General features: G+C 39.0%; 1 protein-coding gene across 1 annotated transcript in view; it reads left to right on the top strand.

Moving 5' to 3' along the window:
* Nucleotides 1-2,985: 2,985 nt before the first annotated feature.
* DPP4 (dipeptidyl peptidase 4) overlaps nucleotides 2,986-22,694 on the top strand; it is an 80,591-nt gene continuing 60,882 nt past the window's right edge. The window contains exons 1-2 of the mRNA XM_081261690.1: nucleotides 2,986-3,256; nucleotides 3,746-3,833. Of these exons, the coding sequence (XP_081117816.1) occupies nucleotides 3,251-3,256; nucleotides 3,746-3,833 (94 nt within the window). The 5' untranslated portion in view covers nucleotides 2,986-3,250. The remainder of the gene's footprint in view (nucleotides 3,257-3,745; nucleotides 3,834-22,694) is intronic.

The raw sequence follows: 22,694 nt of genomic DNA, 5'->3' as shown, positions 1-22,694 counted from the left end.
TCTCTTGTGCTACCTGGCTCTGTAGAGCTTGAAGGCATGATCACAAAACACCAAGTGCATTAGTGTGAGAGGGCTGCCATAACAAATTACTACAAAATAGGTAACTTCAATACAGAAACATATGTCTCACAGAACTGAAGGCTAGAAGTTTGAAATCAGGGTGTCCACTGGATTAGGTTTATCTGAGGGCTGTGGACAGAAAATTCTACTACAAGCCTTTCTCTTTAACCTGTATATGACCATCCTTTCCTTGTGCCTTTTTACAACATATTCCTTCTATGGGTACCTCTCTATGTTCCTAAGTGTTCCCTTTTTGTAAGAATACCAGTCACATGGTGATAATGAATTCATTTTAACTTGATTACCTCTGTAAAGAGCCCATCTCCAAATAAGATTGCATTCTGAAGTCCTAGGAGTTAAGGGTCCAATATATCACTGGAGTGATGAGGGGTGAGTGGAGAGAAGTACATAATATCAGCATCAAGTAACTATATAGTCTAGCTACCTGCAATGAACAGAACGTGACCCACCAAGAATAAATAAATAAATAAAGTTGGGAATGTGCAGAAAATTTTAACTTTTTGGAGAAAAGGGTACCTGGTGGGAGATGAGTTCACCAGGTCCATAGGACATGAGAAAATCATAGGCACAGAGACTCCATGGTGCCTTCGATTATTGTGCCAGTGTCTCTCCCTTGATACACTCTATAGCCCCTTGGAGTATTCCCTGTAATGGGCAACCAGGGAGGTAGAAGAATCAGCCTTTGCAAAGAAATCTGGCACTAAACATTAGTGGATGGCTTGTACACCAAAGCCACTCTCAGGGATGTCTGAAGTCCAGTGGAAAGGAAACCTTACTAATGGACAAAAATCTGCTTTTGTTTTGCATGGAAAAAAAGAGATGGCGTGATACAGTATCCACACTGACTCATAAGTAGTGGCTAATGTGTCGGCCAGCTGGTTTCTTAAGGACTTAGGATAAACAATGTTGAGAGATTGGTGACATGAAAAAGAGAGGTATGTGATAGTCTCTTGAAATGGGCATAAAAAGTGAAGATATTTGTGTTCTATGGAATGTCCCCAGAGAACAGGATGTCAACCAACCTCCCCTGAGCTGTCCCAAGGCTTGCTAAATGTTCAGTGCTATGGTGCAGGCATGCAGATTAAGCACAGGCTCTTGAGGCACCTTCCTCAGCTACTGGAAGAGAGAGGCAGAAATGGATCAAAGATATTTGCGAAACAGAATTGAAAGGAATTTGTTGCTCTCTTAATCCATTTTGGGTAGCTATAACAGCATAGCGCAGACTGGGTGGTTTATAAAGTGATTTTTTATAATTCTGGAGACTGAGAAGTCCAAAATCAGAAGACTGCAAGTGACAAAGGTCTTGTAGCTGTGGCATCCCACTGTGGAGGTGGAAGGGCAAGAGAGCAAACAAGCAGGAGGGGGACTAAACTGACTTTTATTACAAATCCGCTCTCCTATTACTCAACCCACTCCCAGAATAATAACATTAATATCTTATTGGCCCCCACTTCCTAACGTTGTTGCCCTAGAGATTTAAGTTTCCAACACATTAATTTGGGGAGCCATATTTAAACTGTAGCAGTGACCAAGCAAGTGAATGTAGCAGGAGACTGAAGAAAAACAAAGATGTTTGAAGTGTTTAATTTTTGTGAATTCTGAATGGAGATGCTTTTAATGAAGACAGAGGTTATCAAAGAAGGGTGGAATGAGGCTGATGAAGAAGACAGAGTTCAGTGTGAGCTCCTGGAGTTGGGAGTGAGTATATTTATGAATCATAATTAGCTAGTTGGCAAAGGGGAAAAAATGCCTGAGTTCAGATGCAAAATCTGGTTTGGAAAAAAAGGAATGGAATCTTGAACTTCTTCATAATCATATGTTCATGACCCACAGGACTTTGCACTTTCAGTCTTTTATCTCTAACATCCGACAGACAGCTTTTGCTTTTCTGCAGTGAACAAGCTGGAGAGGCTTAGAGGAGAAAGGAGTTCTTATTCTCATGAGAGAAAGAAAAATAGAAAAAACCGAAAGGCAAAACTTGTGTATTTTATACTGAGAGAGTTTAGAGCACTGATATTATCTGTCTTGTCCACTTTATCTCCACCACCTAGAATAGATTTTGTCAGGTTGTGACCATTCCAATATTAGTGGCTAAGTGGAATAAATGGGAGAATGTGAGAATCAATAGATGAATGAATGAATGAAAAACCTCCAGGGCACAAGGTGGAAGCAGGGTAGGAAGACATAGGTGACCTTTTCTCTGCTGCAAAACTTCTTTACAAGACTTAATGATGAGAGGTGGTATGGAGTTGTGGTTAAGAACATGAACTCTTAATTGAGACTCCATATCTTCCTAGCTGAATAACTTGGCCAAATTATTTAGCCTCTCTTTACTTAACTCCCTCCCCTGTAAAATGCTTGATAAACACTTAGCATAGTCCTTGGGAAAAAGTAAGTTCCACATAAATGGTAGTATTACTTTTGACTTCTTGATAAAAAGGTAAGCCTACAAGACAAGAGGAAATTTCCTGAGGAGGTTAATTAAATACAGATATGGAGTCTCTACCTGATATTCAAAAGTGAACAGTTACCTTCTCTCCCTCTTTACCTTCCAGATTGCATTAAACACCACTATTTTTCGGTGCCCCGCTCCTTAGCAAGAAAACCTGCAGATCTGAGACCCTTTAGCTGGCAAAGGACAGAGGCCTGGGTTTTCCTTTCAGCTACTAGCAGTGAGCTGTGAAGGTTTGCCAAGCCCGATGTCCTCTCTGGTCCTCAGTTTCTTCGCCTGTCCAGGTCAGGCAGGGCTGCAGGAACTGATCCTCAAGGTTCTTTCGGGCTAAGATGTTCCGCTGTGCCCCATGTCGCCAGTCTCGCGTTCCCCTGGCGGCTCCGGCTCACCGCGCCCGCAGCGCTCACCCTCACCACTTGAGCTGCCGCCCAGCGCCCCGCACCGCCCGGGAGGTGCCTCGCGGGCGCCCCCGGCCGGAATGGCAGGGTCCCACGTCCGCGCGCCTTCTCCCGCGCCCTCCGCCCCGCAGCCTGCCAGTCGCGCCTTTATACTGAGCGGGCTGGGAGCTCACTAATGTTTAACTCGGGGCCGAAACTTGGCGAGCGCAGGGTGAATCCGCGGCCCAGAGCAGGGGAGCAGGACGTGGGTCTGAGCAGCTCGCGGTGACTTCTGCCTGCGCTCCTGCTCCGAAAGCTCAGTTCCGAGCAGACGGCGACCATGAAGGTGAGTGATTAGCGCGTCTCCCACCTACTCAGCCCCAGGGTCGAGTCGTAGGTGCTTCTTAGCCAGACTCTCCCCAAACTGCCCAGAAGTTCGCGGAAGAGGACCCGGGACTACCATTAGGCAGAAATCCCAGGACCGCTCTAACAGGTGAAGGGAGGTCCCAGAGCTCTCGCTTTGCTCTCTGATCTGCAGGTTTTCTTGCTAAGGAGCCAGGCACCGAGTCCTGGAAGTCCCAGAGAGCCACCCCCAAAAATGCACGCTCAAACCCTCACTTGGCTTCAGACCAACAGGGAAGAGAAACCCGCACTAAAGTGTGCAGAATCCAAACATTCAAGGGTGCCCTCCAAACCCTTCCAGCCCACTGTCTCCCTCTTCTAACTCACCCACCTGTAAACCCCGCCGCCTCTGGGGCAGCTTGGGCCCCATCCTCCTACCCACTCTGGGGCCAAACGCTTCCCTCTAATTGGACGTGATCTGACCGACTTGCAGACACCATGGAAGGTTCTCCTGGGACTGCTGGGTGCAGCTGCGCTTGTCACCATCATCACCGTGCCCGTGGTTCTGCTGAACAAAGGCAGTAAGTTTGAAACTTTTGAAAAAGATAAGACAGTTGGAGACCTGGATCAGGTTTCCCGGGGGGCTCAGACAGTGTGCCAGGTCGTCTCTAAGAAGGCTTCTGGGGTTGTAGCTGCGTCTAATCTAGGGACAAGATTCAAAGGGTCTGTAGAGTTTCGCTGTGAACCTTGCAGCTGCCACGTTTTGTTAGTTTTAGCAAATGCATACTTCCTGAAATTAGGAGAAAGTTAGGATTTCTTTTTATTAAATTTAAAAATCTTAAATTTAATTTTTCAAAAGGTTTATGATTATGATCTTCTAAGAAAAGAAAGTAGTGTTTAAAGATCCCAATGTAGCAACTAGATGTCTTAAGGGTGGAAAATTTAAAAATGAAGCCAAAGACAATGCACAGGGAACCCAATTTTTTTTGTTGTTATTGTTGTTGTTTTATTTTTACCTTCAGGCCTGATGAAAATTTCATCAATTTGAGAATCCAAATGTGACTATTTCACCAATTTAGGAATCTTGCAGAGCTAAATTATAAAGCTGGTGTGCATGACAATCTTCAGAGAGATCTGGTATCAGTGATATTTTAGTGTACTATTCCCTTTAAAGTCACCTGCTTGTCTTTTTTAGCTTGCCTGAGTGTTCCAGTTTAGGCCTAGATTTTGATACAAAACATTCAAATAATGAAATACACACTCTTGAATACAATCACATGATGTTAACTAGCTTGGGTTTCCTCTGGCCCTTCTTTTAAACACTTACTTTCATTTTAGCATTATACACTTACTAAATTAGTCAGTCAATTGAAACATTCTTTCTGGATGGTTGAGTCAATGAGGAAATGTAGTCAGTGCTTGCATACAAGGGGTCTCCATCCAGATTTCAAGGTAACAATTTAGAATTACTTTGTAAAACTATGAAAAATATGCTGCCCTGCAATTGAAGCAAAGGTGCCAGAAATTAAATAATAATAAATTGACCTATTGCTAATGACATTTACTTAAAGAAAGTAGTGTTTAAATTAAAGTGGTTACTTTAGACTACAGAGTGACAGACTTCAGTCCACTTATGTTTGATTGTTTCTGTTGCATTATTAAGTTGTAATTATTTTCATGAAGTGACACTTTTGTATATTTAAACAACAACTCATGCAAAGCCTTGTGGGAAAAGGATAGCTCATTCATATCAATAAATATTTATAGGACTTACATTATGTTCCAAGACTGTGCTAGTTGCTGCAAATTTAACAACCACATTTTATAGACTACTAGAAATATACAAACAAATGACTTGTTGGATGTGTGTGTCTGTGTGTGTCTAGCCTGTTTGTCTCCAAAACATCATGAAGGCATTAAAGCATCACTGGAAAGATGGATAAAACTGTAATTATTGGAACTTCCCTTAAGTGAAATTAGAGGGAATGTTGTACTTTGATAAGTCACTTGAGATGGGGAGTGAATTTGCGGAGGGCCCTTCATCATGCAGCTGCCTTCCATGGGCTTCTTTGAGTTAACTACCAAGATTTTCTTTCATTGAGTAGTGTATACAGACCTGGGAGGAGCTGTCTCACCCTAAACAGCACCTAGTCTCTCCTCCAAATAAAATTACAAGGATGTTTTCTTGAAAAGGACTTCTAGAGAGACTCAGGTCTCCACCTAACTACTCTAATTTAGGGTTCAAATTATAGATGCTTGATCAAATTGATCAAGATTTCCCAGGAGAATGGGCACTCTCCTGGGAAAGCCAGGGAAGACTTCTCACAAGAGGTTTCTTTTGTGGGGAAACTTTAATAGTTAGAAAATGTGAATGACTGTGTGATAACACAGAGACAAAAGATCATATCTCGATTCTTGGATTCTAAAAGGATCCACAGCCAAAGAGGAGGGTAGATAGCAGGAAAAGGAGTTGGATTTTAACCTGTAGATGATGCAGAACTGCTGTAGAATTTTGAGCATGACTGGACTGTTAGGCATGATATTTGGAAAGTGGGTTGAAATAGAGCAAGACTAGAAGGAAAAGCAAGGGAAATGGCTTAGGACTCTTGGGGTATAGATTGCAGTTCTGATTCTATATAGCTATTCAGAAATGTGAAGGACTAGACTTAAGTAATTGATTAAAGATAAGGAGGTAAGGGGGAGAGTGGATAAGGACCTCTCTTAAGGAGGAGATGTGGTTTCATGGCGGTTTATATAAACTTCCCATTTCGCTTTCTTGTGTTTCTTAATTTCCGTCTATATATGTTTAGATACAAGACGGAAGTCATTTGTTTCAACTCCTGCCTTATCAGAAGGGACAGAGACGAAAGCTCAGGAGTGCAGCATTTTCACTTAATCAGCAATACCTTTCCTGGGAGGTGCCATAATAAGAGATTCTTACAGAGAATCCATAACCAACCATCAAGAGATGCTTCCCATATTATCTATCAAGGTTTAAACAGGAAAGGGAGAAAGAAAGAGAATGGGGATCTATAAAAGGAAGGAGAAGGGGAATGTAAGGAAGAGAGAGAGAGAAGGAGGTTTAATGGGGGAAAAAAAAAGACCTAGATGATGTGAAAACAAAGAATGAAATTGCTAAAAGGAAGGAGAAAGATGCAACCCCATGCTCTTCCTCTGAGAGGTTAATTTAAGAGAAGGTCAAGTGTTTCCATAGGAAATGCTGAGTTTAGTTAGCAGAACTAAACACACCGGAATAGGAGGGAAGTGTGGACAGCAGTTGAGGAGAGGCGTAAACTACTGGTATTTTTTTTTTTTAGAATAAAAATGTCTTGAGGTTAGAGGTTAAAATAATGACTGCTTGCATTTCTCCAATATATGTACAAGTCTATTACTAAATATATATATATATAATCATCTCCATTTGTATATTTACATATATATATACATATATATGTATTATAACTTTTAGTTACATATTTATAAAACTTTTAGTTTTATATATATATATAACTTTATATATAACCATAATTTTATTTTAATTTTTTTACTTATTATAGATGAAGATTGCATATTTGAACATTCAGGTTCCCTGAGAATTAGCAATAAAACAATTGTATGGAATTATAGAAATCCTAATAGCCTAATGATAAACTCCCCCTCACTTGGTATTTGTGATTCCTTTATTTCCCTTTTTTGCATTACATGCTGAGATTTGAAATACTTGGTTGCCAGATAGTTTTATTATGGAGTTGTATTATGGAGTTGGGAAGTATCGCTATTCTTTTTTTGTTCTTTTGTCTGCTTTAGCAGTAAATTTCCTCAATACCTTCTTTCAGTTCATAGGAAATGTGCCTGCTTACCCACCCACCAGTAATAAAAGAAAACCCAAATGTGAGGAGACAGGAATAATCAGAGAGAGAAAAGATAACATCTATGAAGTTTGCCTGAGAAAGTCCAGGATCGATTCCCAGTTGAAAAGCACAGAAATAAGTCTGAATGAAAGCTTTGTACATGTCAGAGGACAGTTTCTAAACAGTATGCTCTGTGAAAGCTCTAGTTGATTCCAGGGAGCTCAGTTAACCATTGTCAACTTTTCTGAGTGTTCCTGCAGACAGGCCAATGATTTTGGCTTTTGGTTCCCTAGCCATAGTATGCGCCTCAACTTTCTGTGTCTTAGAAATCTTTGCCTGTCTTCTCAAAAGGGTCCAGAGAGACAGAAAGGGAAGATTGTTTGCCCAGTTAATGGTCAGAGAAAGAACATAAAGGGACTTCCTAGAGCTGGCTCGGTGTCCTTCTACTTTTATGACTTAAGAAAGTGCTGAGGCCCAGGGGGGAGGTGCCTATAAATAACCTGTAGGAGCAGCTTCTTGGTGGAGGGGAAGGAATGTGAGGACTTGATAGTATTCAACAGGTTTTCACTGTGTGCCTGGTATCGATTGGGCTGAGGGGCTTCAATATATTCCCCCATGTAATCCTTAAAATAACTCTTGGAGAGAGGTGCTATTATCATCTCCATTTGTACAGAAGGTTTGTAGAAACTTTGAGAGGATCAATCACTGCATAACAAATTACTCCAAAGCTTAAAACAATATTGTCTCAGATTTTGTGTGGGTCAGGAATTTGGGAGTGGCTTAGCTTGGTGTCCTGGCTCAGGATCTCTCCTGAGGTTGCCATCTAGCTCAGCCTCCTGTTAACTGAAAGCACAGCTGGAGCTGGAGGATCCTGTCCAAGCTCACTCACAGGATGCCTAACTAGAGTTCCCACCCACCCACCGCAAGGGCCTCAGATAACAAGGGAGCTTCCTTCCCTTGGAATGAAGGAGCCAAAAGAGGATCTAAGCAGAAGGCCCCAGTGTCTTTTATGACTCATCCTCATAAATGGGAGCTGTAGCATCCCTTCTGCTGTGTAGTGCTGATCCCATGGACCAACTCACATCAGTGCCAGGGGCACTACACAAGAGTGGACTTCCTTGAACCATTTTTGGAGAACAGCTGCTAAAGAAGTTAAGGAACTTGCTCCATATTCCACAGAGTTAGGATTCACATTTGAACATTATGACTCTAAAGCTGATACCTGATACTAATAAACTTCACATCATTTTGTTAGCTTGTGATCAAATATAAGCTTCAAATATATGATCAACTTGGTCATATTAGCATAATTGTTACAACTTCTCCTTTACAGTTATATGATAATTTCCTGATTGCTAATCCTTAAACTTTAAGTGTTTTGAGGAGAAGAGTCTAGAACTAGTGCTTCTATTCCTATATAAGACTGTATACAGGCAATAAATTTCAGCCCAAGAATGACATTGCATGCTTTTTCTTTTTCATGTTCTTATTATTTACTTATTAATTTATATTTTAGTAGTGCTAGGGAGTGAACCCAGAGTCTCATGCATACTCTAACCCTCTATCTACACCACCAACCCCCAACATTTCATACTTTCAGTAATCTTATTAAGTAGTATCCATATTTGCTTTAGTTGCATTAAATTACACTGTTCTTTCTGATGCAAATTATTTTATTTCATTTGGTCTTCCCAGAACATACACTTCATAGACATATATTATTTTTTTTTAATTTTTTATTTGTTCTAATTAGTTACACATGACAGTAAAATGAATTTTGACACATCATACAAAAATGCAGGATAACTTCTCATTCTTCTCATTATACATGATGTAGAATCACACCAGTCAGGTAGTCATATACACACATAAGGTAATAATGTTCCATTAATTCTACTATTCTCCTTTACCCTCTCCCTTCCCTTCACTCTCCTCTCCCTAATCCAAAGTACCTCTATTCTTCCCTAATCCCCCCTAATTGTGAAAATTGGCAGATTATTTGTGTCTTGATATGCGAGCTAAGATGAAGTCACCTGTACCACTGGTAAAAAAAAAAAAAAAAGGTGAGCCCTGTTGACTGCTGTCACAGCAATCAGTAGGCTCCCTGCACACAGAAAGTCAGCCCTGAAAAAGAGAAAATATTAATAAACATATCAGAGAAAATATTCAACCTTTGGTTTTTTGGGATTGGTTTATTTCACTTAGCATGACATTCTCCTGCTGCATCCATTTACCTGCAAATGCCATAGTTTCATTCTCCTTTAAGGCTGAGTAATATTCCATTGTGTATATATACCACATTGTTTTATCCATTCATCTCTTGAAGGGCACCTAGGTTGGTTCTGTAGTTTGGCTATTGTGAGTTGAGCTGCTATAAACATTGGCATGGCTGCATCACTGTAGTATGCTGATTTTAAGTTCTTTAGATATAAACTGAGGAGTGGGATAGCTGGGTCAAAATGGTGGTTACATTCCAAATTTTCTGAGGAATCTCCATGCTGTTTTTCATAATGGTTGTGCCAATTTACATTCCCACTAGTTATGCATGAGTGTACCTTTTCCCCATATCCTTGCCAACATTTATTGTTGCTTATATTTTTGGTAATTGTTCTTCTGACTAGAGTGAGATGAAGTCTCAGAGTAGTTTTCATTTGCATTTCTCTAATTGCTAGAGAGTTGAACATTTTTTCATATATTTTTGATCCATTGCACTTCTTCTGTGAAGTGTCTGTTCAGTTCCTTAGCCCATTTATTGATTGGGTTATTTTTATGTTAATTTTTAAGTTCTTTATATATACTAGAGATTAATGCTATATCTAAGATGCATGTGGTAAAGATTTTCCCCCATTCTGTAGGCTCTCTCTTCACGTTATTGATTGTTCTTGTGCTGAGAAGAAGTTTTTTAGTTTGAATCAATCCCATTTATTGATTCTTGATTTTACTTTGTGAGCTTTAGGAGTCTTGTTAAGGAAGTCTGTTCCTAAGTCAACATGGTAAAGATTTAGGCCACTTTTTCTTCTATTCTAGTATAGTTTAAGGTTTGATATTATGATACCTCCTGCTTCACTTTTCTTGCTAAGGAATTCTTTGGCTATTCTAGGTCTCTTATTTTTCCAAATGAATTTCATGATTGCTTTTTGTAGTTCTATAAAGAATGTCATTGGGATTTTAATAGGAATTGCATTAAATCTGTATAATGCTTTTGGTAGCGTGGCCATTTTGACAATGTTAAGTCTGCCTATCCAAAAGCATGTGAACTCAGGGGCACTCAACCACTGAGCCACATCCGCAGCCCTATTTTGTATTTTATTTAGAGACAAGATCTTAGCATCTCACTTTTGCTGAGGCTGGCTTTGAACTCATGATCCTCAGCCTCTCAAGTTGCTGGGATTACAGGTATATGCCACCATCCCAGTTTTTTGGTTCTTTCTTTCTTTCTTTCTTTCTTTCTTTCTTTCTTTCTTTCTTTCTTTTTGAGGCTATTTTGAATGGGGTAATTTTCCTAATTTCTCTTGCAGTAGATTCACCACTGATGTATAGGAAGGAACAAGTTTGATTTATGGGTGTTGATTTTATATCCTGCTACTTTGCTGAATTCATTTATTAGTTTTATAAATTTTCTGGTGGAACTTTTTGGATCTTCTAATTATAAAATCATGTCATATTCACATAGCCATAGTTTGAGTTCTTTTCCTATTTATATCCCTTTAATTTCTTTCTTCAGTCTAATTGCTGTGTCTAGAGTTTCATGGACCATGTTGAATAGAAGTGATGAAAGAGGTCATCCTTGTCTTGTTCCAGTTTTTAGAGGGAACGCTTCCAATTTTTCTCCATTTAGAATGATGTTGGCCTTGGGTTTAGCATCTATAGCTTTTACAGTGTTGAGGTATGTACCTACTATCCCTATGTTTTCTAGTGTTTTGAACATGAAGGGGTGCTGATTTTGTTAAATACTTTTTCTACATATATTGAGATGATCATAGGATTCTTGTCTTTAAGTCTATTGATGTGATGAAGTCATTGTTGTAAATTGATTTCTGTATATTAAGTCAACCTTGCCTCATTGGGACAAACCCCACTTGATAGGGTGACACTACCTTTTTAATAAGTTTTTGTATGCAATTTGCCAGAATTTTATTGAGAATTTTTACATCTATGTTCATCAGGGGTATTGGTCTGAAGTTTTCTTTCCTCGATGTGTCTGTGTCTTGTTTTGGTATCAGGATGATATTAGCCTCATAGAATGAGTTTGGAAGTGTGGCCTCCTTTTCTATTTCATGGAATAATTTGAGGAGTTTTCATGTTAATTCTTTGAAGGTCTTGTAGAACTTGGCTGAGAATCTGTCTGGTCCTGGGCTTTTCTTGATTGGTAGGCTTTTGATGGCATCTTCTATTTTGTTGCTTGAAATAGATCTGTTTGTATTGTGTGTGTGTCCTCCTGATTTGGTTTAAGTAGGTCATATTTCTCTAGAAATATGTTGATGTCTTCAAGATTTTCTGAAATGTGACATGTATTATTATCTTGTCTTTTTATACTTGAGGAAGTTTAAGCATAGGAAGTTTAGGAGCGTGCAAATAAATACTGGATCTAAGCAATCAAAATCTGACTTCTATCCTTTCCTGAACCTGCTGGTTCTCATAAATAATTGAACTTAGGAAATGCTTTGATTGTAGTTTTTCTGAAGTTAATGTTTAATCATTGCTTTATGGCTGGATGATGATCCTTTCATTGTTGTAAATCAATATCTTGTAAATATTTTTACCTTTAGTCTTCACAGCTCCATTATGACCTCCAAAAGAAGGTGCGCCTCTCAGTTTGAGAATAACCTGAAACCACAAAGTTAGGACTTCTGAGCTAGATGTTTTATTGTTTTCCAAGTATTGTATTTTCAGTTTTACGTTGTGCTTCAAAAGTACAAATTCATAGGAAGTTTTTTGAAACTTAAATATAGACTGTTTGCTTTCTTCAACTGTACACATTAATGTACACACTCCTTAGTTATTTGGTTTGCTGGGTAAACAAATAGAGCTATGAGCTTAGGCCACTTGTTTCAGTATCTAAGGCCCAAGAAGTCATTTAAGGCAGAGCCAAAGCCATCAGGGATTTTGTTCAGGTATTCTGTGAGCCATGGAGGTTTAACTGAGGAAAAAAGAGAAGGAGGGGTAGAGTTCAAGTAGTACCTATCATCCATCCCTTATCTGATTAAGTCTCCTAAAACTAAACCAGGTGAATCTTGTAGCCCTAATCCCATCTCTGTGGTAGGGACCTGCTTTTCTTAAGCTCAGGACTATGATTTTCATGGGTGACTCATTTTTCTTTTATATTTCTTGATTCTTTTACTCCAGACAGGAAAACTTCTTCAGTGTGAAATTTAAAACCCCTTCAAAGCTAAGGTCTTATAGTGACGAAAGGAAGTATTTGTCAATTCAACAACATTTTTTGAACAATTATTGCATGCCAGGTGTTGTTGCAGGTGAGGGGAAAAATGGTCCTCAGTGGTTCAGGTGAAAAACCTGCTCCCTTGGGCCTTACACAGTCCATGGGGCAGTCGGATGATGAGCAGAAACAATTTTGGATGATAATAAGTGCTATGTCAAAAAGAAAGAGGGTTAGAAAGAACTGAAGGATTTTGTCTTCTCTCTTATTCCAAGTATAGTTTTGAGCTACCAGAGGATTTAAGCCTAAGTGTAGCATGATCTTATTTATATGTCAAAAATAAGTCTCTGACTCCTGTCTGGATAATGTTTGGGGGTAAGGGTTGTCTAAGTAAGAGATGATAGTGACTTGGACAAAGGTAGTAGCATTGGAAATAGAAATCTATTTTTTAATGGGATATATTTTGTAGGTAAGACAATGTATAGGAATATGAAGTAGGAGGGAAGGAGAGGAGATAAGTATGACTCCTTGAACAGCTGGCTACCTATCCAAAGTGGAGGATTTTCTCTAGCTCCCATGGTCATGCTTCCCATAAAGGCCAATCTGCAAAGGTTCTGCTCGACTACCTCCCTCATCCTACCACATCAGGCTGCCCTTTCCAAGACCAGGCTCAGGGAGCCCTCTCTAGTCTATTCTGCTAACACAGACTTGTCAATGGAAGATAATTCTCCAAATCATCAGGTATGTATTGAGCTTTTAATATATGCTAGGCACTTTGTCCCTACAGATATAAAGATGATAGTTATGGCCTTGTTCTCAAATAATTCATTATATTAAAGGAAACATTAACTACAATCAAAAGAGTTAAGTGCCCTTCTAGTAAGTGAGCAAAGTGCTACAGAAGCATTCACAAGCAAATGGTAAATTCTGTCTAAGAAAGTCTTTATAGAAACCAACCAAGCATAAAGGGTTAATAATTAATGGGCCTGAATATCATCCTTCCAATACTCCAGCTGCCACACTGGATCCCAGGCATGAAGTTCACCTACATGTTAAGTTCTCAGCAATTTACAGCCCCCTGATTCTATACAAAGATGTGTTTGTATAGCTAGCATGTTTTTGGATGCAAGTAACAGAATACCCAACCAGAAAGTGTTTAGCTACAAGAGTTTATAATTGTTATTATTAGCATTTAGAAAACTGTAAAGTAAGGTACTTTTGAGTCTGTTAATGCAGTGATAAAACATTATCCTCAAAGACCCAAAGGGACTCTCCTCAGACTACTGATTTGTTCCCAAGCTTGTCCTCTCATGGATGGGCATGGCTGCTATAGCTCAGCCCGTCACTTGTTCACACAGCTCTTTCACAAGGAGGAAGCGGATGCTCTTCCTCATTCATGATTTTCCCTATTGGGGTGGGGAGACCATTTCTAAAAGTCTCCTGATCTAAGGCAGAATTTCCCTCAGGTTTGCTTTATTGGCTGGATTTGTGTTCTTTGTCTGTTTCTAAATTAATCACCAGCACAAGGCATGTGTCATTATGATTAGACTAGATTAATCAGGACTCACTTTTCTGGGTCTAAAGAGGAAATTCCTTAGTCCATAGAAGGGGAATTGAGACTTTTGAAAGTCAGAAAGGGGGTGGTCTGTGTAGGCATATCACATATCTTTAAGTTAGAAAGATTTGATTTTCCAGAAAATGAACAGGTATCAAAGTAGCTCTCATCTCCAGAGACTCAGAAACTTTAAGTCTCTTCCTTTATTTCCTATCTATCTAGGTTTATTGCAGAGCTGTGTGTTTTTATTTCATTTCAAGAGCATTTTGATCCCAGTATTTGCTTTCTCTTAATTCAAAGTGATCAAGAATAGGAAATAATTGAATGTATAATATTTAAGACTCATGCCAGGTGCAGTGGCACACGCCTGTAATCCCAGCAGCTTGGGAGGCTGAGGCAGGAACATTGCAGGTTCAAAGCCAGCCTCAGCAAAAGCAAGGCACTAAGCAACTCAGTGAGACCCTGTCTCTAAATGAAATACAAAATAGGGCTGTAGATGTGCCTCAGTGGCCAAGTGGCTCCTGAGTTCAAACTCTGGCACTCAAAAAAAAAAAAAAAAAAGAAAGAAAAGAAAGAAAGAAAGAGCAAATCTAAGACAACTAAGGCAGTCAGAAACATATAAAGGGAATTACTGTCAGTTTGCTTATTAAACTACATGTAAACTGACTATAGTATTTTATCCAATTCATAATGAAGAAAAGAGGCAGAAACAGCATAAAAAGGAAAAAGGTTTTTAAAAGATGATAAAAATTAGATCTGTAAAAGGTAACTCAAGAAAGCAGGTCATAAAAATAAAATAAGAAAACAAATAAAAACAAAATAACCCAATATCTAGAAGATACAGTTTAATTTTATAATGATACTAAAATCTAATTGATGACTCAAATTATTATTGACAAATTTCCAGGGGAAAAATTAATCTGCCTGTTATTGATTTCATCTCAATAAAAGTGATTTTACTGTACTGAAAGGAAAATCTAGAATCTGACATCAAGTGGTCCCTTAGTTCTGCTTGGCAATGCATCGACATTATTTCCACTGCTCACTTGGGCACTCTCTGGGTGGACGATTCCACGTATTCCTTTCTATTCAAATCCCCTTCCACATGCTCATTCTCAGGTGAGGAGCTTGCTTCCTGTTTTAATAAGAAAACCATTTGAAAAGAGCTTCTTCACCTCTTACCAGCTCACTTATGCACTCATGTGCATCTTCCTCTACCCAAGACAATGAATGAACCATCTAGTGCTCATCTAAGTCCAGAGTCTCCATTTGTGCACTGGATTCCATCCCCGTTTGTTTACCCCAAGACAGTTTTCTGTCACCTGTTGCCCATCTCTTTTTGATCATAAACATGTTATAATCTGTCACATCCTTTAAAAAAGGAAGGAAAACATCTCTCTACACCTTACATTTCCACTAACCTATCATTCCCTTTATTTCTCTATTGCAAAACTTCTCAATTTTCTGTTATTACTGTCTGTACTTTCTCCTTTTTCTCCCTTAAACCCAAAATGGATTATTTCCACTGCACCGATAAAATAGCCCTGTTCCTGTCATGGCTCCTACTTTTCTCTGTGTTGACAAATTCAGAGCTCAGTTCTCACTCTATGTCTGGCATGCATGCTCATCAGTTGATCATCCTTCTATGCCTGCCTCTAGGTCACCACTGTGTCTTAATTTTTCTTTTACCTCACTGTGTGCTGTGTCCCAACCTTTTTTAAGTAGCTCCTTCTTCATGTTTCTGACTTCTATCATTCAGCTACTCCAAGGCTCCATCCTAAGGCCTCAGTTCTCTTTATACTAGATGATCTCATCCACTCTCACAGCCTAAAATACCATCTATAATCTGACAAGTCTTAAATTTTGTCTTCAGACCAAACCTCCTTCTTAAACTCTGGATGCTTATATATACATCTACCTACTTGACTTCTCCTCTTGTATATGAAATTGTCATCTCATAATGACAACTCTTACAACTTCTTTTTCCCCTCAGACTCACCCCCAACCCTTACTATATCTTATCTGAACAAATTAGCAATTTCAGTTTTGCTATTACTGAGGCCCATGCTCGGGCAATTTTCTTTGATTCCTCTCTTTCAGTTACAGGTAACGTCCAATTGTCAGCATTCCTATCTTCTCTATATTCACATTCTTTCAGGGTTTGACCATACCTTACCACCTCAACTAATACCACCCTGGTCTCGGAAGCCCTCACCTTTCACCTGAATTAGAGCAAACAGTTCCCTGTTTATTTTCTTAATTCCTTCACTGTGACAGACCAGGTGATTGTGGTAAGCAGAATCCTAAGATGGTCTTTAAGACTTCCTTTACTCCCCTCTTATGTACTAATCTCTGAGATTGTAAATTTGATGGATTTTATTCTTGTGGTTGGTTTTGTTATATGATGCAATCAACTTTAAAAGAAGATTATCTGCTTGGTCCTGACAGAATCATATAAGCCCACTAAAAACAGAGTGTGTAGCTGGTTATAGAACACGCAGTCAGAGACTTCAGGATTGGGAGGATTTGACATGCTATTGCTGACATGGAAGATGAATGGGGCCATATGGCAAGGAATGTAGGTGAGTCTCCAGAAGATTAGAGAAACCCTAGCTCATAGTCAATGAGTGGATGGGATCTTCAGAATCACAAGGCACTGAATTCTACTAACAATCTTAACTTGGATGCAGACTCTTCCCGAGAGTCTTCTGATAAAAACTCAATTTAGCCAAAACCTTGATTTTAGCCACAAAAACTTTGATATTCCCTGAGAAGAAAATCTAGCCATGCTGAGCTAGACTTTTGACCTATAGAATTCTGAGCAAATATATGGGTGCTCTATTAAGCCACGAAGTTTGTGATAATTTGTTGTACAGCAATAGAAAATGAATATAGTGATCATATCTATACATAGGTCTTTCTCAGCCGAGAGCCATTCAATGGCTTCCATCTCTCTTAAAGTCAAACCAGAGCCCCCATAATGACAAATTGTGAAATCGGAGCCCACCACCTATCTGAGCTCCTTTCCTTTGTCCCCCTTTGTAACAGCCTTCCTCAGGAGCTTTGGACCTGCTAATCTTTCTGCTGAGATCCTCTTCCTATGGACTTGCATTGCTCACTTCCTCCCTTTCTTTGGGTCTTGGCTCAGATGCTCATGTATCCATGGGGCCCTTACAATCACCCTGTTGAAAATGGCAACCTCACCAAACTCTTCCTTACCCCTTTTTATTACCTCCGTAGCACTTATTGCTGGCTCCTATGCCACTACTGATTTATTTCTTCATGTGTCTCTCCCATTTGCATGTAAGCTTTATGACTGTATTGACTAGAACATTGAATATGTTCAGTAAATGTTTGGTGAATTCAAGAAATTGTCTTAATAGTTCACACAAGAAAAATCATTTTGATAAACATTTTTCAACATTGCAGCAATTCTGATTAAAATGCTTATGTTCATAAATAAAAGGTGAAATCATCCAGTGCTAGACTGTGCATGCCTACTATTTATAGAGTACAGTGCAAGCTGCTGTTTGATAAAGATATGATACATTCATCCTCTTGGCTTATATATCATCTGATTAAGAAACAATTTCAATTAAGTGTTTAAATAATGATATAAATTGCCTGATCAATTGGTCATATCTGGCATGGAAAATAAGCATCACTGAGTGCAGTGACACATTCCTGTAATCTCAGCTACTAGGGAGGCTGAGACAGGAGGATAGAAAGTTCAAGACCAACCTGGGTGTCTCGGTAACACCTTATTTCAAAATAAACAAGTGAAAAGGGCTGGGGATGCAACTCATGACACTAGTAAAGTGCCACTGAGTGTTGCAAAAATAAAAAATTAAAATATGACGAAGAAATAAGGAAATAAGTATGGACTAAGTAATAAGGGCATGTAATAAAGACTAAGTAATCAAGAGGCATAAGAAGGGGTGGTGAAGAAATGAAGACCACACATAGAGATTCCTTATTTGAAAAGTTTGACAGTAGCATAATAAGAGAAATAAGAAATGGCTAAGGAAGGCACCAAGAGCAGGAAACTATTTCTTTAAGATCTGCACACCGGCACCCCCTATGCTGCACGCTTTGGACAGGGCAGAAGTAAGCAGTGGAAAGACAGAAGACTCTTGAAAAGGTAAAAATGAAATGAAAAGGAATTCCCATGGGAATCAAGAAGCCAGGGATCAGAGGCACAGGCGGCCAGGGGACGATCAGGAGGAAGTCAGCCTCTCCCTGAGTTGTAAGCAAAGGGTTAAACAGTGGCAGGAAGGATAGGTACCACAGAAATGAAGAACGTGGTAGAAGATTGGCCCCTGAGGTGGCTTTTGCTGTAAAAGCAATCACTGACTCTTTGTGTTGGATACTTTATCATCTTTTCAAAATGGATACAGCATGGCCTGCAATTCAGTACTGTGTCCTGTTTGGAATCCAGGGAGTTAGGGGATTAAAAAAAAAAAAAAAAGGAAGGAAAAAGAGATTTGTATTAAGGCTTACCTGACTATAGTTTAATGAGATTAGGGGAAAGATGATGAAAGTTACTGGATCTATCATGGAAAAGAGAACAAGAAGGATATAAATTGCCATCCAGGAAACCGCAGGGCTGCCATACTTAATGCAGTGCAGAGTGAAAATTCTAGAGTTTTTAAGAGAACTGACACCCTTTTTGACTTCAGAGTCCTAGAACAAATTAAATTTCAATTTCTATTTAAATTAGTTACAAAAGTTAAATTCACACTTGCATAAAATCTAATTCATCTCCACCAATTCACAAAGGACTTTCAGCATAGCATTAACAGTTACTCCCCTAGGTACTTAGAAAGGTTTAGAAGATTGTAAATACTGGCCTCAGATTCACACTGCCTAGTTCAAATGTAGTTTGGTACACACTAATCATGAGACTATGGCTGTACCAGTCTGTGCCTTAGTCTCATCTGCAAAATGTGATGAGAGTAAGAATAATAAATCAATTGAGAAAAACATACAATGTCTAGAACTGCCTACACTCTATAAGAATGAACAAATATTATTCTTTATATATATATTTTTAGTCGGGCAGATACAGTAATAACATTTACCCTACATTCCCAAAAGGCTTGCCTAGCAAATACAGGAAAAGGGTTAAATTCTGTGGCAATTTTGATGCGCAGCAATTGTTTTTCCTTGTATCCTGGATGGCAAACATTTATCACAAAGGATAACCTTGTAAATTATATTTTTATAAATATTTCTGGAAAGTTCTTCAATGATTCAATATTAGAGATTTCTACTTCCCTAAATGCTGACACTGTCTCATCAATTTTCTTTTGAACACCAGAAGATCATTCCTAGCTTGCTGTAACACCCTGCATTCATGTCTCTACTCCTATTTTTGAGAATTTGTCATGAGAAACCAGTCCTGTGCCAAAATAGTTGCATGTTTCTCAAGCTTGTGGGTCACATATCGTACACTTCAAGTTCCCACCTTTCAACTGTTTCTCATCATTTTGGATTATGCTGGCCCACTGCCAGGCCCTTAGTGGGACATAAATATCCTAAGAATTAGTTTGAGCCTTTATTGTTACTTATTTCCAGAAGAGAGAGTCCTATCAAGGGAAGAGGGAGTGACTATAATCAGAAAAAAAGTTTTGTTTTGTTTTAATTTCAAAAAGAAATGAAGCAATCCTGCCACCTTATTCAGGGCTGACTTCCTGCATGCATGGAGCCTCCTGATTGCTGTGACAGCAGTCAACAGGGCTCACCATTTTTTTTTTTTTTAACCAGTGGTACAGGTGGTTTCATCTCAGCCTACATATCAAGACACGAACAATCTGCCAATTTTCACTTTTCTGCTCTGTATTTTGATATTGTTTTAAGGCCATCCAAGTTTCAACAATGTCTGTCTTTTAAAATCAATCTTGAGAATACTTTTTTTTAATTGCTCACAATTTTGAGGAGTGCCCAAAATACATGGGTCATTAAAATACAGCAAGGGTTGGCTGCCTGGTTTTATAAGTAAAATTTTATGGGAAAACAACCCCACTCACTTACTCATGGGTTGGCTGTGATGGCTTTCAAGCTTTAAGGGCAGACTTGAGAAGCTGTATCCAGAGACCACACAGCCCACAAAGCCAAGATGTTTGTCATCCAGCCATTTAAGAAAAAGTGCATCTAGTGTCCCAGATGTTCTCTCAATGTAATGGCCTCCTACTGTCCTATTAAGAATATTTGCAATTATTTACATAGTGAAACTTAATTGGCAATTATTTTATTGCGGTGAAATTCTTGATCTTCACATCACTGCTAGGTGCTCTGGGGAAGAGACTCTTTAAATACATCTTTGTATCCTGGTTGACCAGATGTTGTATTCTTACAACTGATAGAGACCTTCTTATTTATAGGCAAGGTGTGTCCGTTCTTATATCATTTAGGATACTGTGGCAAAACAAAGGTCACATTGGATATTTCAGCAAAGGTATTTAATATAAAATTTAGGTTTTTAATATAAAAATTAGTTGCACAGATAAACAAGCAAAACAGTAATTCTGAGGTAATCCAGAGGCAGTAATTGCAGGAAGGAGCTATGTTGAGGGCTTGGGAACAAAGAGAAAGAAGAGGAACACAGGCCATCTGAGCTCAAAACTTTCAGGTGTGTGGTACAACCCATTGCTTCTGGTTCCACCGATAGGCAAGCTGAAGCAGGTTAAATGGATATTACGAAAGACAAAAGAAGGTAGATCCTGGCCAGGTGCTACTTCTGGTCACATGCTGGCAGGACCAGCAAGAAAAATGGGGTCTTTTATCCTCTCTATTAGTGTCTGATCTTTTTCTATTTTTCCCTGTTGACAAAACGAAGACTGCAGACTCATAATCTTGGAAATATAACTGCAAGTCTCCTTTTCAGCATTAGTGGACAAAAAAAAAAAAAAAGGCATATCAAGGACTAAAAGCACAAAAAATGACTGGCACAGGCTTAAAAAAGTGAGCTGACCCTATGGAAGGCAGACTGGAGGAGCTTCCATCCCCAATCTATCTAGAGCCATCTGGCCAGGCCTGCTGTTCTCCTAAACCAAAACCACTTGGAGTTCACATGTTGGTGCTTGAAGCTATTGGTTCTTGTTTTTGTATTGTCCTGGTATTTATCCTTCTATTCAACCACTATTTATTGATCATCCATATGCCAGGCAATGTTCTATATTATAGTAATATAATAGTAAATAAAATGAACAGCAACAAATTGGTGCCCACATGGAACTCTCCTGCAATCAAGGGAGGCAGACAGTAAAGAAGGGAATAAGTAAACTATATGCTACATGGTATCACTGCTAAGGAAAAATATAAAGCTAGATGGAGCAGTAGAGCATGCTCTAGGAGAGGGGGCTGTACACTAGCCCACAGAAGGAAGGCATCAGTTAAGTAAGATCTGGAGAAGGTAATAGAGCAAACCTTGAGCATTTGTTGGGGCAAGACCATTCCAGGGAGAGGATCTGGTAAATGCAAACTTCCTCAGGCAGGAGTGGGCCTGCTGTGTCAGAGGAAGAGCTAGGAGGTCAGGGTAGCTGAGTGGAATGATAAGCGAGTAAGAAAAGAGGTGAGGCTAGAACTGTGCCTGACTGCTCCGTCAAGTTGTTCCCTTTTTTCCAGACTGTTGCTTATCTGGAAAATGCACGTTGTACCGTTTGTTTGGCATTTCAGATAGACATTTGAAAAGACAATGTTCACATTCCCAATAAAAATTTCATCATCTAACACTCTGGTTCTCAAGTACATGTTTATAGTACACAGTTCCCATATTTACAGATTCTAGTTAAGGGCAGCACATTTATCAGATGTCACTTGATGAACCTGAATTTTTTTTTTTTTATTGAGAAGGTAAATCTGCTGGTTGTGATATTATTCTGAAGTCCTTTATGTATAATAATCAGAGAGGGCTGGGGTTGTGGCTCAGCGGTAGAGCGCTTGCCTAGCATGTGCGAGGCCCTGGGTTTGATCCTCAGCACCACATAAAAATAAATAAATAAATAAATGAAGTCAGAGAAACATCATTCTTCATAAATCCTCTAATTCCATTAAGTCAGTGTTTCCCTTCATTTCATAAACTGCTGCCTTATACAATGGATGCAATGGATGGTATAAGGCATGTCAGAGAGAAGATGTGATATTCATTAACACCTAGCAAGTCATTAGATTGCACTTGTACTGGATATTTTCTCAGTGTAATGGCCTCCTACTGCCTTATTAGGAATGTTTGCAATTATGAACACAGTGAAATTTAATTGGCTATTATTTTATTGCAGTGAAATTCTTGTTCTTTACATCACTTCTAGGTGCTTTGGGGAAGAGATTCTTTTTTAATTCATCTTTCTGTCCTGGTTGGGTATAACACATGCTTTGAGCAAAGCAGTAATACATACTGTAGCACAGATATAGGGCTTCCTAAATTCTAGGTCCTGAATTAAGCACATTGCAAACATTATCTCATTTAATCATTTCAGATTCCTGTGTGCTTAACAATGCTATTATTTTTATTTTTTAAATTAATGATTTGAGACTTTAAAAGTTCATCCTAGTCCATTTGTGCTGGTACAACTAAATACTGCATATTGGGAATTAGTAAACACCAGAAGTTTATTTTTTTACAGTTCTGGAGGTTGAGAAGTTCAAGATCAAGGTGCCA

This window comes from Spermophilus citellus (genome assembly GCF_964194105.1).
Source record: "Spermophilus citellus genome assembly, chromosome: 11".
Classification (NCBI taxonomy): domain Eukaryota; kingdom Metazoa; phylum Chordata; class Mammalia; order Rodentia; family Sciuridae; genus Spermophilus; species Spermophilus citellus.
This window is presented reverse-complemented; position numbering and strand designations above follow the sequence as displayed.